At 36.7% G+C, this 14,452-nt stretch overlaps 1 protein-coding gene and 1 pseudogene across 1 annotated transcript in view; both read right to left on the reverse strand.

The window, feature by feature from the left end:
* The window catches only part of LOC105303201 (T-cell receptor gamma chain C region C10.5), a 33,948-nt gene that overhangs the window by 12,688 nt on the left and 6,808 nt on the right, over positions 1-14,452 (reverse strand). The window contains exon 3 of the mRNA XM_023521283.1: positions 4,373-4,420. Within this exon, the coding sequence (XP_023377051.1) occupies positions 4,373-4,420 (48 nt within the window). The remainder of the gene's footprint in view (positions 1-4,372; positions 4,421-14,452) is intronic.
* LOC105303221 lies at positions 6,109-7,059 on the reverse strand (annotated as a pseudogene).

Raw genomic sequence — 14,452 nt, forward strand, 5'->3', positions numbered from 1 at the left:
TCTCATATTAAAAGATGCTCTTCCAGTACTCTGCTTCGATCAAAAAATACTACTTGGATAAGCTATCAACCTGAAATAAGTTAATTTTTAAAATTTATTTTAATAACTCAATTAATACTAGTTTAAAAGCAAACACTGGTAAAAGACAGCAAAGAAATTTAACATAGATTTGGTAAATATTATTTGGGACTAAAGTCTCTACAGTTTATGCTTATACTGCACATGTATAGAATAACAATAAATGAAAACAGTGCTTTTCTTTTATGATATAAATGGATAATCGTATCTTCAGATTAAGTTTTCAGAGATATCATCATATGGGGATCGCAAAAGAGACATTCAGATCCTGAGTTGACTTCTAAAGTTGCTCTAAGGTAGATGTTTTAGATGTATGTGAAGAGTAAATGAAATTTTTAACAAAATGTGAGGACAAAAATAAATCAATATTTCTCACCTGATATTTATATTGATATATTTTTAACCTTGTAGATATAATCCAATTAAGAAATTAAATATTATAAGTGAATATCTGACTTTTATCTATATCTCTATAAATTTATGTATGCAAATTACAAACTTTTCCCCGTTTTTTCCTTGATATTTTCACTGGAAAATGAGAGATCACCTAATATTTAGGCTAATAATATTTGACAATGCTTATCGTATTCTAATCATTTGTAAAAGCAGGTACTAATTAGTCTTAGAAATTAAAAATATTTTGCAAATACTGACCTTTTGTTCTAAAGTGAGATGTAGACTAGATGAGAATTAATACACTTATCTGTATTCTGATTTCATAAAGAACTCCAATGGGTGGTACTTTGAATTCTGGAGAATTCACATTTTTATCACCAAACATGCCCAACCTTTGTGGTTGGTAATTTCCATGTTTAATTTCAATGTAATCCTCACAACAGCTACTTTAATGGCTGCTGCATAAAAAACTAAATGATGAAAATGTATCAAAATGTTAACAGTGATGTGTCAATATTAAATTTTATTTTTTATTCTATTTTTTGTATTTTCCAATTTTTTCCATAATAGACTTGTAGTATGTTTTATAATTTTAATAAAGCAATAACCACTAAATCAGAATTTATTTGCTAAAGGATGATTATACAGAAAGTGAATGACCCAGAATCAAACTCTATAATTTTTCTTGAATTATACTCTCCTAAAAAGCATTTTTCAGGACCCTCATGAATTTTATCTGTGTTACTATTTTTAATTTTATGGCTACAATTTACATTGAGTATATAGTCAGCTGGAGAAAGAGGACCATAAAGTTGCTTTTTAATTTATAAATTTATTTGTTCATATGATCACAACCACTAAGGGAACCAAAATATATCATTTCTTTCGTTATTTTCAATGCCTTATCAACTTTGTGAAAGTTCTTTGAAAAATTTTGAGTGGATCTCCTTGTGAGATGTTGTCCCTCATTCAGGCAAAATTTCATCTTTAAGGCTAATGAACAATGACGATACTGGACTGAATTTAGGAAAAAATAAATCCAGCTTATGACATTCTTGAATATGGTCAAGCACTTAAATGTTTTGATATATGATATCAATCATCTGCTACCAAATGACAAATTTAGCAGATTTTGTTCATTTTTTTCCAATTGTTTTTGTTTTTGTTTTTTTGCAATCAAATAAATAAAATATATAATCTTCTTTACAAATATTTCAAAATAAAAATACCAAATATATCTAACATCTCCATCCCTTAAAAACTTACAGTTGCTCTAACTAGTTAACTTCTTATCAATGTCCTCTGTGCTATGTCAGGCAGACAACTGTCCGCAAGGACCTGAATGGGGTCACCAACCTCTCCAATGATTCCGCTATGATTAATGACCAAACTGGGACAGAATCTAAGAATTCTGAGGCAGCACCAGCACCTAGCCTGCATTACTTGCATTACCTGTCTCTCTTCCCTATCGTAACTGAAGAATTTAATGAAAATTAACCTGTAACAATGAGCTGTGTGCTAGGATTAACACTTGATTCTCTGGCATCCATTTGCCCACTATCTGAAAAGTCTTTATAGAAATATCCCTGGGTGCCTGTTTTAAAACTGTGCCCATGTTTTTCCATATTTACATAAATATATAAAAAATTTACCCTGCTAACATTAAACCAAGATGAACCTGAAGCAAAAGCACATTAGATATGAATGTAGTCAAGAATAGAAAAACTGAACCCTCTCTGTCTGGGCAGCTTAGGTTACGTCTTTTCCCATATCAATTCATGTTGGAGAGTATAATTTTATCTTTTCTCACCATTTTGCCTGAATCTCCTCCCTGAAAAGATTTTCATGTATTAAGTCAGTTCTTTTCCCCAGAGTGTAGTTTAGAGTTAATATTTCTTTAATTTTCAAAGAGGAACAACAGTAGAAATAAAATATTTGAGTATTAAATAAAATATTTGAGTATTTAATAAATGTATTTCAATATGTTTTACAGGTATTCTGTATTTATATGTGTTGAGGGGTGGGCAAATGAATTGATTCTAAAGTAACTTCTTTCCAGAATCTAATTCACATTGATAGTAGATCAGATGAGCTGTGAATTCTTAATGATGGTCTCATAAGCTATTTATTGCTGAAAGACTGCTCCTTTGAACTTGAAAATATCCTTACACTTTCCAGGGCATTGACTATAAATCCTGTGCTGCTCATCAGAGAATTCTGTTCAGTTTGGTATTTCTGTCCCATCATGAGTAGAAAGGCAACTCTGAGTTACTCAATTTAGTTAGTAGTGCAATTTGGTATAACTACTATAGTTCTTTTACCAGCTACAATATTTCTAGCAAATATGATGCCAATACAGAAAGAAAATTGAGTGGAATGGTGTCAAAATGACTTGTCATTTTATAGAAATACCCTAAGAATCACATTTTGAATATTTAATGAATGCATATACAACATGATTTATTCAACTTTCTTTTTGGTGAGGGGGAGGTAATTTATGTGTCATGATTAGAAGCAGAAGCATTGTTTTCATGCATGAGCAGTAATACAAATTATGAACTATTACTAATTAAGTAGTCAATTAAAGAGTCCATTTAAAAGGTCAGGCTATAGAAGAGTAAATATTCAGAATATGAAAACCTGACTTAATGTTTCTAATATCACATGATGGTCCAGACCATGCACTTTGGAGTGGACAAGTCTTTATTGGATTCCAAACTTTGCCATATTAACTAGTCATGTGGTCTTTAGGCAAATAACCAAACAACTTTAAGCCTCAGTTTTCTTATCTATAAATTGAGAATAAGAAGATCTCCCATATAGGGCTGTTGTGGAAAGAGATAAGGCACTGAAACTATTTAGCATAGTGGCCTTCAATAAATACTCACTACTATTAGTCTATTTAATGGAATAGTTTTGGCCCTTTTTTTCAAATTTTCCCACCAAACAAAATATATAGATTTCATAAGCAATAAATATTAAATAAATTAAGGAAGAAAACAAGCTCAAGAACTCAAGACCTTCTGCCATTCTGGAAACTGCAGTCCAAAGAACATGGGGACCAATCAAGCCAGCATCTAGAATACTTATCCACTAGACTAGAAAGTTTTTGAATGTTGGGATTGTATCTTGTTCATCCTTTATCTCTAGCACTCAGCACAGAAAGTGTCTTTTATAAATGTCTGCTGAGAGAATAAATGAACAAATGAGGATGTAAAACCATGCGAACTCTTCATGGTCTTTGGAGCTGAAATGGTTTATTGAGTTTAAAGTTCCATTAAACTGGCCCATTTCTAGGCAATATGACAAAACTTGTGATAGCATATATTTTGACTGATCTCAGTCTACCTTCTAAAAAGCTAGAATAATAAGAAGTGGAATTTATTGATGTTCTATACTCATTTACTATAAGAATTAAGTTTGCCCTAGTGTTAGGGATGAGATGAAAGCCAATAATATAAGTTTTGCAGATTATTGAGAGAAAGAAGCTCAATGTTTTAACTCAAAATATAGAGAATAGATAATAAAAGTGTCTCTCAATTAAAAGACCATCTACAAGAAAAGTATCTTAAACCAATAACATATCAATGGGTTACAGACATGGTTCTCAGGACATTTTAATTTCTAGTTTGAGTCTACTCTGTGTGTTGTGTGTATGTGTGTGTGTGTGTGTGTATTTTAAAAGAAGAATTTGAATCTGCTTATAAATAAATAAATAAGTAAACCATTTACAAAGTAGTTTTGTTTCCATTTACAGTGACCAGTAGCTGCAAAATTGTTGTTTTATATGCTGAGGCCAAAACTGTGGCAGTCAGATACGGTCGAGCCTAAATTTTTATCTAAAAAGCATCTATCAGTTTTTTATTACTAGAGTAAATATAGGAAAAAAGTTACTTACCGGGAGGAGTTACTATGAGTTTAGTTCCTTCGGCAAATATCTTGATCCATCCTGAGGTATCACACTGGTTACAGCTCCTACAAAAATCTCACCCTTCTCCATGACCAGAAATGAAAAATCTATATGCTGTCAATTTGATCTTCTGGGTTCCTTTGGAAGTCCTCGCATATACATTTCATGACATCTGATGTTTCATAAGTTTGCCTCAGAGAAATTGACCTAAATGTCTATTTTCTACCAAGGCAGTAATCATCGAAAAGCACTGATAGAAAATGGAAAGAATAAGAGCAGGAAAAGAAGAGATTAGGCTTAACTGCTCAACCAGCTACTTTCCTAAATTACCAGGAAAAGTATTCAGAGAATTAAGACTTTTGTATTTCCAGGTGTTAAATTCTTTGAAACTACTCAGAGATTACATCAAAGGAAAGGCCTTTCTGTTCTCACAAACACCAGGGCTGCTCTGTTAGCAATTTAGGAATGTATTTCTGAAAGGAAGAAACTCTTCAGAAACTGAAAATGCAAATCTGCCAACAAAAATACACTTGCAAAATGAGAACAAAGTTCTCCATTTTTAATAAAGCCACTTTTATCATTTGGCAATGTGATTCTTTACCAGACGATGCCAAATGGGAAAGTAATTTCTGCGAAGATATCAATTTTTGTGGAATAAAAGAAATTTGTAGACTTCTATTTCTTATGAAATAATAGATTTTTTTTTTGTAGTAAACACTTGATGGGTTTCATCAGCAAGTCTAGCACAAATTTTCCTGAAAGGAAGTCAGAATCAAGCTACTAACAGGTTCGTGAGCTGTGGGGGTCACTTAGGAGGTCGTCACAGTCATTGACCCTACTCTCACACCTAGTGCCCAGTAGAATGAAAGTTGGGTTGACAGAATGTAAAGAGAGAAAAAAGGAATACAGGGCGAGGGAAATACAGGCCTGACCCATACCTCTGCCTGCAGGAAGGAAAAGGGAGGGCAGGAGACTCCTTCTATGAAAGATCTGGAACTATGTATTCAAGTTTTCAACCTCATTATATAGAGAGAAACAAGTGAGCCTCTCTTCAACTGTCTTGTGGTAAGAACCCCTCTCCAAGTGGTCTTCCGTCATCTCTGTTCTTTCTTCCCCTTTCTGTATTCCAAGTTCTGCAGTTCAAACCTAAGCTCTGAATTCTAAGTTCTGCCTTCTAGGTTCCCAGTTCTGAGTTCTTGTTCCTGTTCCATTGTTTTCTGCCCCCAGATCCTTCCCAGCTCCCATTTCCCAGCCTTTCTGGGTGGAATATGTGGACCTCCTGCTGACTTTGCTAACTTGAGGGTTTTTCCTTTTACTTCTCTGGCAGTTCTAGGCTTTTCCTCAGCTGAAGAGACTTGTCTCAGACTGTCAAGCAAGAGGATGGCAAATAAAGACAAGAGAATTCTTGAGAGCCTGGCTTGGATTGACCTCTTCCCTTCCCACTCCTTCTCTAACCTCTGGACGCACTACCTTTTGTACAACTAAAGCTAAACTGAGGGTTTCCATGGTGATAATTAGAGACTGGAGGCCTTGAGATAAGGAACCTTAGAGGTAAATGTGAGAAGACATAAAAGATTGCTGTTTTTCATTCAAAGAAATTAAAAACTACTTCCAGGACAGGGGACGAAGAGGGTGGGAAAGGTGAGAAGGGTCTAGGCAGAGCTGCAAGTCCTCAGAACCCTGTCATCCTTCTGCTCCCCCTTGTCTGAGCTGAACACTAACCCCTAGAGTCCTCCCAGATCTGAGAGAAGGTCTAGACAGCAGGACTGGGAGCCCCTCTGTCGTGGCTGCTCTGAGAGAGAAGGGGAAGGAGATGGAGTCAGAAGCAGCAACAGCACTAAAGAGGCAAGATCTTCAAAGGGACACTCCATGTGTTGCACCAAGGGAACTGTGTAGTAGACATTTTCATCCAAACCCCTCTTCCTCCAGGTAGCATTTCTAGTCTCCTCCTGAGGCTGCAGGTCTTTATAGGTCCAGAGATGGTACACAATGTAGAGCCCCACTGTCTGCCAGAAGAAGCCGCCCACTGCCTCCTGATTCTCCTGTCGGTACTTGATGGCCTGAGACCAGTTGTTCTCGCACTTGATTATGGTTCCTGGAGTGAGCTGGTATGTCCTTAGCTCATAGATTGTGGGGCCTGCTCTGGGCTGTGGCTCATTCCAGAAGTCACCTCGAGGAGGGTCTGGTTTTTCCCAGACAGCAGTATCTAGCTCCACTCCTTTAGGAACTCCAGGTACTCCTCATTGTTTAGAGCTTGTTCATGCAGTCCTTGAGGGCTGAGTAGCCACCTGAGAATCACTACAGGTATACTGTCTGGTCGTGTTCCCCATACCATGTGTTCTAGTTACCCACGAGCAAACAGGGGTAGTCATTATCCAGGTTGGCCTGGGCAGCACAGCCTGTGTCAGGCTGTTGTAGACATCCAGACACTCGGGCTTCACATTGTGAAACTGGATCTTGTAGAGATTGCTGGTCTCCTTCTTGGACAGTAGGGTAGAGTGGGCATCCTTCTGGGGAGCCACCTTGTGAATGAAGAGGGAGAGGAACCAGCTGCCTTCATTGTCCTTGAAATCGAAGCGCGCCACAACCTCAGCTACAATGTCCCCGGCACAGGTCTGGGGGCCCCAAAGCAGCCCCTGTGCCACCGCAGAGATGCTGCATAGCTGTGTAGCCATATGGAAACAGAATAGATTCCTTATTTAAACTGAAATTTGAAAAGAAAATCCAGTTCTCTAATATGCTGAAAGAAGAAGACTCTTGGTAGCTGTTCTATAGTCATGCCACTCATTTTGGATCAGCGGTAAAAGAAATTGCGGGAAGCTGCTCCTTGTTACTCAAAGCATGGAGGAATTGTCCGTCTGCTAGGCTGCAGAGAGTACAAACCCTGATGATTCCCAGGTCCATGCCAAATCCACTTTATCCTGGCCTAAGTCCAATCAGCAAATATTGCCTCTGCCCCTGAGAATAAAGGTATGAGGTGATCATAGTGGACAAACAACTGTCCATTCACAGCACATCACAGTCCCCAACACAATGAGAGAAGATAAAAGGCCTGGGTAAAAATTATTTTTGAAAAGCATTTAATTTTAACTGAGAATTCCAAGTTGTATTACTTGGAGCTGTCAAATACCTTTTACACTGATTGTATACACGAATGATACTCATTCAATCCCTTTCTAATAGTTTGTCCTCTGTTTGTCTTTATTCCAAAACCATGAGCAAAATTATTAGGAGCTTTAGGAGTTATCTATATTTCAAGATCCATGAAGAATTTAAGTAATAAAATGCAAAAGAATTAGTCATCAAATTTTTTATTAAATTTACAAAAAAATACTAGAAATATGAAGAAAACAGTACAAGATTTTACAAAAGAGGATAAAATAAAATCTGAATAGATAGACACACTATATCCATGAAGGAAAAACTCAATATTATAAATATGCTAATCTTTCCTAAATTCACATATGTAAATTGACCATAATTCCAATCAGAATTACATCATTTTATTTTTGTTTTATAATGTAAAGGTTGAAGATGGGCAAGATAAATTCATTTTGAGTGCTAATGAGAATAAATATGAGACAACTGAAAAATAAATTTTTGAAAAATAATAGTGAATAGACTTTTGGCATAGTAGATCTTAACACTTACTACAAAGCTACAGATATAATATGATAATGGTGTAAGAATAATAAACAAAATAAAACAAATCCTCTGGAAAATTCTCCAAGTGTATGTTGATATTAAAATATGATATGAAAAGGAAAAAAATGGTGTAGATGATAGAGGCTTTGTTCATTCCTCTTGCAACCAAATAAAATTTGTTACAGAAATACCGAGCAAACAAGGAAAGTCGCCTGGGACCTAGACAAACAGAAGCACTACAACTAGGGAGAGAAATAATTAATCAATCTGCAGCACAGAGGTAGGATGGGGCAAAGACACAAGGAGAGGGCAAAGCTCCCTGGGCCCCAGCAGCTGAGTGGATCAGAAGCTGCAGCAGCTGAAGCAGGCAGCTACAGACGCCTCTTAAAGGGGCCGTGTCCACAAGTGGACTTTTGCTGTAACAGACCTGCTCACTCTGAGCAGCAGTGCCAGGTAGGCTGTGAGGGAGGCACCAGGGACTTACAGGGAACACTGAGTTGTCAGTATGAGGTCCAGAGGCGAGTATCTCTCCCAGGCAGTGGTGCCGTGCTGGCAGTATCTATTGTTCCTCTGTTGAGTCCTCCCCACCTCCCAGTGTGTGGACACAGTGCCACCATAGCTGAGAGGACATCAAACTGCATAACAGAGATTGCTCTGCCCACAATATTCCCTGAAACTCTGCCTCCCCCAACTTGTGGCCCCACCCAAGTCACATCCAGGTGTGTCCTTGGTAAGTCAGGTGCTTCTTGCTGAGCAGCGCCAAGACCCAGAGTGGTGGCAGCTGGCCTCAGTTTCTGGTGTGGTTTCTTGAGGCAACTATAAGCACAGCATCTGTGGATTACTTGCTGATTCTGGAAGCCCTGGAGGGGCACAGGCTGGGGCTAAACTTGGCCTACAGCTGAACCCTTCTTAGGACAGTGCCATTGGACACCTACTACATAAAGTTGCACTGATCAGACCAGGAGACTTAGGGGCTTTGCTTAGTACATAGAAACAGACACAGAAAGGCAGCCAAAACAGGAAGACAAAGAAGCAGAAACCATATGAGAGAACAGAACAGAGATCCAGGAATAATGGAGTGAAACAATCTAACAGATGAAGAGTTTAAAACACTGGTTATAAAGATGCTTAATGAACTTACGGGAAGTGTAGATGAATTCAGTGAGAACTTTAACAAGGAGATAAAAAACATAAAAATAGAAATAGAAATTATAAAAGGGAACCAGTCAGAAATGAGGAACACATTATCTGAGATGAAGAGTGTATTAGATGGAATAAACAGAATGTATAAAGAAGAGGATTGAACCACTGATATAGAGGATGGGGAAGCCAAGAACACTCAATCAGAATGGCAAGAAAAAAGAAGACCAAGATTATAATAATAATTTAAGTACCCTATGAGACATTATTAAATGTAAAAATATCTGTGTCATAAGGATACTGAAAGAAAAACAAGATATTGATGAGCTATTTGAAGAAATAATGATGGAAAACTTCCCTAATCTAGTAAAGGAAATAGACATACAACCCCAGGAAGCTCAGAGAGTCCCAAGAAAGAGGAATCCAAAGAGGTCCACACCAAGACATATCATAATTAAAAAGCCAAAATTTAAATACAAAGAGAGAATTCTAAAAGCGGCAAGAGAAAAGCAGCTAGTTACCTACAAAAGAGCACCCATAAGACTGTCAGCTGATTTCTCAAAAGAAACTATGCAGGACAGAAAGGCTTGACACAAAATAGTCAACATGAAGAAAAGCCAGGATCTACAACCAAGAATACTTTATGCAGCAAAGCTATCATTTTGAATCAAAGGACAGACAAAGAGCTTTCCATGAAAAATAAGCTAAAGGAATTTGTCAACATAAAGCCAGTATTACAGGAAATGTTGGATGGACTTCTTTAAGAAGAAAAAAACATAAAACATACATCAAAAACAGGAATAATAACTACATTCCTATCAACAAATACCTCAAATGGAAAAGAATTAGGTGCTCCAACCAAAAGACAAAGATAGAATGGTTGAATAGATAAGAAAACAAGACCCCTACACATGCTGCCTACAAGAGATTCACTTCAAATTAAAAGACACATACAGACTAAAAGGAAGGGGATGGAAAAAGATACTGCCTTGATGGACCTATATGGTATTGCGCTGAATGAAATGGGTCGGATAGAGAAAGACAAATATTGCATGATTTTACGTACATGCAGAATCTAAAGAATAAAATCAACAATGACAACAACAAAAGCAGAAATAAACTCATAGATACAGAGAATATTTAGAGGGATACTAGATGGGAGGGGAATTGGGGGGACAAAAAAAGGCAAAGAGATTAAGAAGTACAAATGAATAGTAGCAGTATAGACATGGAGATAGAGAGTGTAGCATGGGGAAGGTGGTTAATAATGTAATAAATATGTAAGGGGGAGGGGTACTGGATTTAGTGGAGTGATTGCTTTGCGAGTTATGTGGATCTCTGATCACTATGCTGTACCACTGAAACAGGCATATTATTGTATGCCAACTATAATTAAAAAACAACTCATTGAATTGTATTATGTAAATATGAGTAACTAATTGTCTATTATATTTCAATAAAGCTGGACAAAATATATGATATGAATTTTTTAAAATGTAGGGAAACAACAGATTATTTAGAAAATGGCTTTGGACTATTGATTATCTGTTGTAAAACAAAATAGCTTTCTAGCTCATACCATATAAAATAAGTTCCAAGTAGATTAAAATTTAAATTAAAAAGCATCTGGAGATACGAGCTAGGAAGAACAAATAGGGGATTAATTATGTCCATTTGAAATGGAAAGGGATAGGAGACACTTTTATTTATCCTTAATTTAAAAAAAAAAGAGGAATTTAGAGAATTTTTACTCTTTACAGTATTTTCAAATAAAGAAAATTTTTAAAAGAATAAATTACGAAGAATTAAGGAAAGTGACATAATCAGATCTGTGCTTTACGAAAATAAATGTATGAGCAGGAAGCTAGGTTGGTCAAGGGATGTTTCAAAGATGAGACCATATGCCACAAAGAGAAATCCAAAGACCTATATTATTGTAGAAACAGTAGAGAAGGACAAGAGGGCTGATGCAATAAGTACCAATTAGTTTATTAGAGTTTTAAAACAATTCACATGAGCTAAATCAAATTACCTTTAAGGAGGTTGAAAGTAAAGAAAAAGATGTTTTAAAATCAGAAAAATCAGGATTGGATTAAACATAGCAGCATGGGAGATGTTCCCAGATCTCTTTCCTTGAGACAACAATAAGCTGAATAATAACCTAAAATAAAACAAAAAACACCCAAACTACACATCTGAGTGTGGGATCTGCACATAAGAGCTACTACAGTGGACTGGAAGAAACAAAGAAGCTGCCTCTAGAAGCCGAGGTCCTGTAGGAGGAGGGAGAAGGGAGAAGGAGTGGCAAATTCCCTGAACAGCCTTGCCTGAGAGTGCTGTGAGTTCCACGCGGCCAGCGGCAGTGACCAATCATCAGGGCAGAAGGCAGAGAAACAGGGACGGCAGAAAAGCAGGGACGGCAGAAAAGCGGGGACGGCAGAAAAGCGGGGACGGCAGAGAAACAACAGTTGAGTTTTACCAGCCGTAGTTGCAAAACTGACACTGAGCCGCAGCCTCCAACCCCCAACCTAGAAGGCCCCTTCTCCCATACCCTCCTAGACTGAACACCGCAGAGCCCCAGGCAATCTGAGCAAATGCTACCAAAACTGTCACTAACACTGATAGGAACTGAGAACAAGGGTAGCAAGCATGATTAAACATCAATAAGGAAAAAAAAAGACATTATTACGCTTTAAAAAAGCAGAGATCCAAGAGGCTTAGATGCCACCTACTGGAAACCAAAAGAAAAACATTTTATTTGCAACAGGCTAGGGACCATTACATAAAAAATCTTCTTTCTGGGCGGTGGGGGAGGCAGAACACGCTTCTATTAATGCCCAGCAGAGAAACAGTTCATTAAACACCATGAACAACCAAGGAGACAAGGCATCTCAGAAAGAAAGAGAAAAATCTCCAGAAAATAAGCTTACAGACATAGAAATATGTGACTTAAATGACAGAGAATTCAGGATGATACTTCTGAAAAAACTCAGTGAGATCCGAAATGAGTCATATCAACAATTTCAGGAATTGAAAAAACAACTCGATGAGCAGAATGAGTTCTTTAGCAAGGAGATTGAAACCCTCAAAAAGAACTGAATAGACCTTCTGGAGATAAAGAACACACTGCAAGAGTTGAAAAATGAAATAACAAACTTAGGAAATAGAATCAACCAGATGGAGGAAAGGATCAGTGATATCGAAGACAGAAATATAGAAATAACTCAAAAGGAAGAAGAGAGAAACTGAAGAATGAAAAATAATAAAAAAGCAATACAAGAACTAGCTGATACCATAACGAGAGGAAACAAGAATAATGGGCATTATCCAAGGCGAGGAAAAGAAGCAAGGACTAGAAAGCATTTTCAGACAAATGGTGGATGAAAATTTCTCAAATCTGAGGAATGAGCTGGAGTTTGGAATTCAAGAGGTCAACAGAACACTCAGTTATCTCAACCCAAAAAGGCCTTCTCCAAGACACATTGTATTAAAATTATCAAAAGACAAAGACAGAATTCTCAAGGCAGCCAGGAAGAAAAAAAAACGGTAACTTATAAAGGTAAACCCATTAGATTATCCTTGGACTTCTCAGCGCAAACCTTACAAGCCAAAAAGGAATGGAATTGAATATTTAAACTATTAAGTGAAAGGAACTACCAGACGAGAATAATGTATCCAGCTAAGCTCTCCTTTAGATATGAAGGAGAAATTAAGACTTTTCCAGACATACAAAAATTGAGGGAAATCTCCACTAAGAGGCCTGCACTACAGGAAATACTGAAAGAGGTCAGCTCACCTAAAACAAAATGACAGAAAAAAAAAAAAAAAGACATAATCAGGAGTAAGGTGACTAGCAGGCTGATAAAAGCAGAGGAGTGCAACCCTTACTAAGAACCGGGCATTATAAGCTTAAATAATAATAAGAGAATTGTTATCACGAGATAGTACTGAACATTCAGCATACATAGGAACAAATTGAGATGACAATGACTCAAAAGGGGGGGGGAAGGGATTCAAAGATCCAAATTCGCAAAGGGGAATGGAGATAAGGCACGCATAGAAAATGGACGACTGTATATATATATATATGTACAGTTATATATATATATATAACTATCCTTTACATATTCATAATGATAACCACATGCTAAAAAGATTCAGAACCATTGTATATAACATAAAACAAGAAAGACCAGAGGGAAAACCCACAAAAGCCAACCAAAATAAAGAAAACAGAAGCACAAGGAGAAGAAAGCAATGGAAATACTGAGCTACAAGAAAGCCAAAGATAAAATGGCTATAAGAAGACCTCATATTTCAATAACCACCCTAATGTAAATGGACAGAACTCACCAATTAATAGGCACAGTATTGCAGATTGGATCAAAAAACAAAGCCCAATCATACACTACTTCCAGGAGAAATATCTCAGTTCCAAAGACAAATAGAGACTCAAAATAAAAGGATGGAAAATGACCTTTCAAGCAAAAGACATTCAGAGAAAAGCAGGAGTAGCGGTACTAATAATAGATGAGACTTCGAAATAAAAAAAGAAAAGAAAGATACTGAGGGACACTTCATAATGATAAAGGGAATAATGCACCAAGAAGACATAACACTTATTAATATCTATGCTCCCAATCAGGGAGCCCCGAAATATGTAAAGCAATTACTAACAGAACTAAAGGGAGAAACAGACCAAAACACTATCATAGTAGGGGACCTAAATACCCCACTGTCAGATATGGACAGATATGGACAGATCATCCAAACAGAAAATCAATAAGGAAATAACATCTTTAAATGATACACTAGACCAAATGGACAAAATTGACATTTATAGAGCCTTCCATCCCAAAACAGATGCTTATACATTCTTCTCTTGTGCACATGAAACATTCTCAAAGATTGACCACATACTGGGACACAGCGAAGGCCTCAACAAATATAAGAGGGTTGAAATCATACTAACCATATTCTCTGATCATAATACTTTGACACTAGAGATTAACTGCAGAAAAAAATCAGGAAGACCCACAAATGCATGGAGATTAAACAACATGCTACTAAAGAATGATTGGGTCAGAGAAGAAATAAAAAGAGAATAAGAGATACATAGAAACGAATGATAATGATAGTACAACATATCAAAACTTTTGGGACACGGCAAAAGCGATCAAATGAGGAAAGTTCATATCATTACAGGCTTACCTCCAAACACAAGAATGGGCCAAATAAACAACCTAACGCTTCATCTTAAAAAAAAAAAAAAAAAAAAAAAAA

This window comes from Pteropus vampyrus, unplaced genomic scaffold, assembly GCF_000151845.1.
Source record: "Pteropus vampyrus isolate Shadow unplaced genomic scaffold, Pvam_2.0 Scaffold302, whole genome shotgun sequence".
Lineage (NCBI taxonomy): Eukaryota > Metazoa > Chordata > Mammalia > Chiroptera > Pteropodidae > Pteropus > Pteropus vampyrus.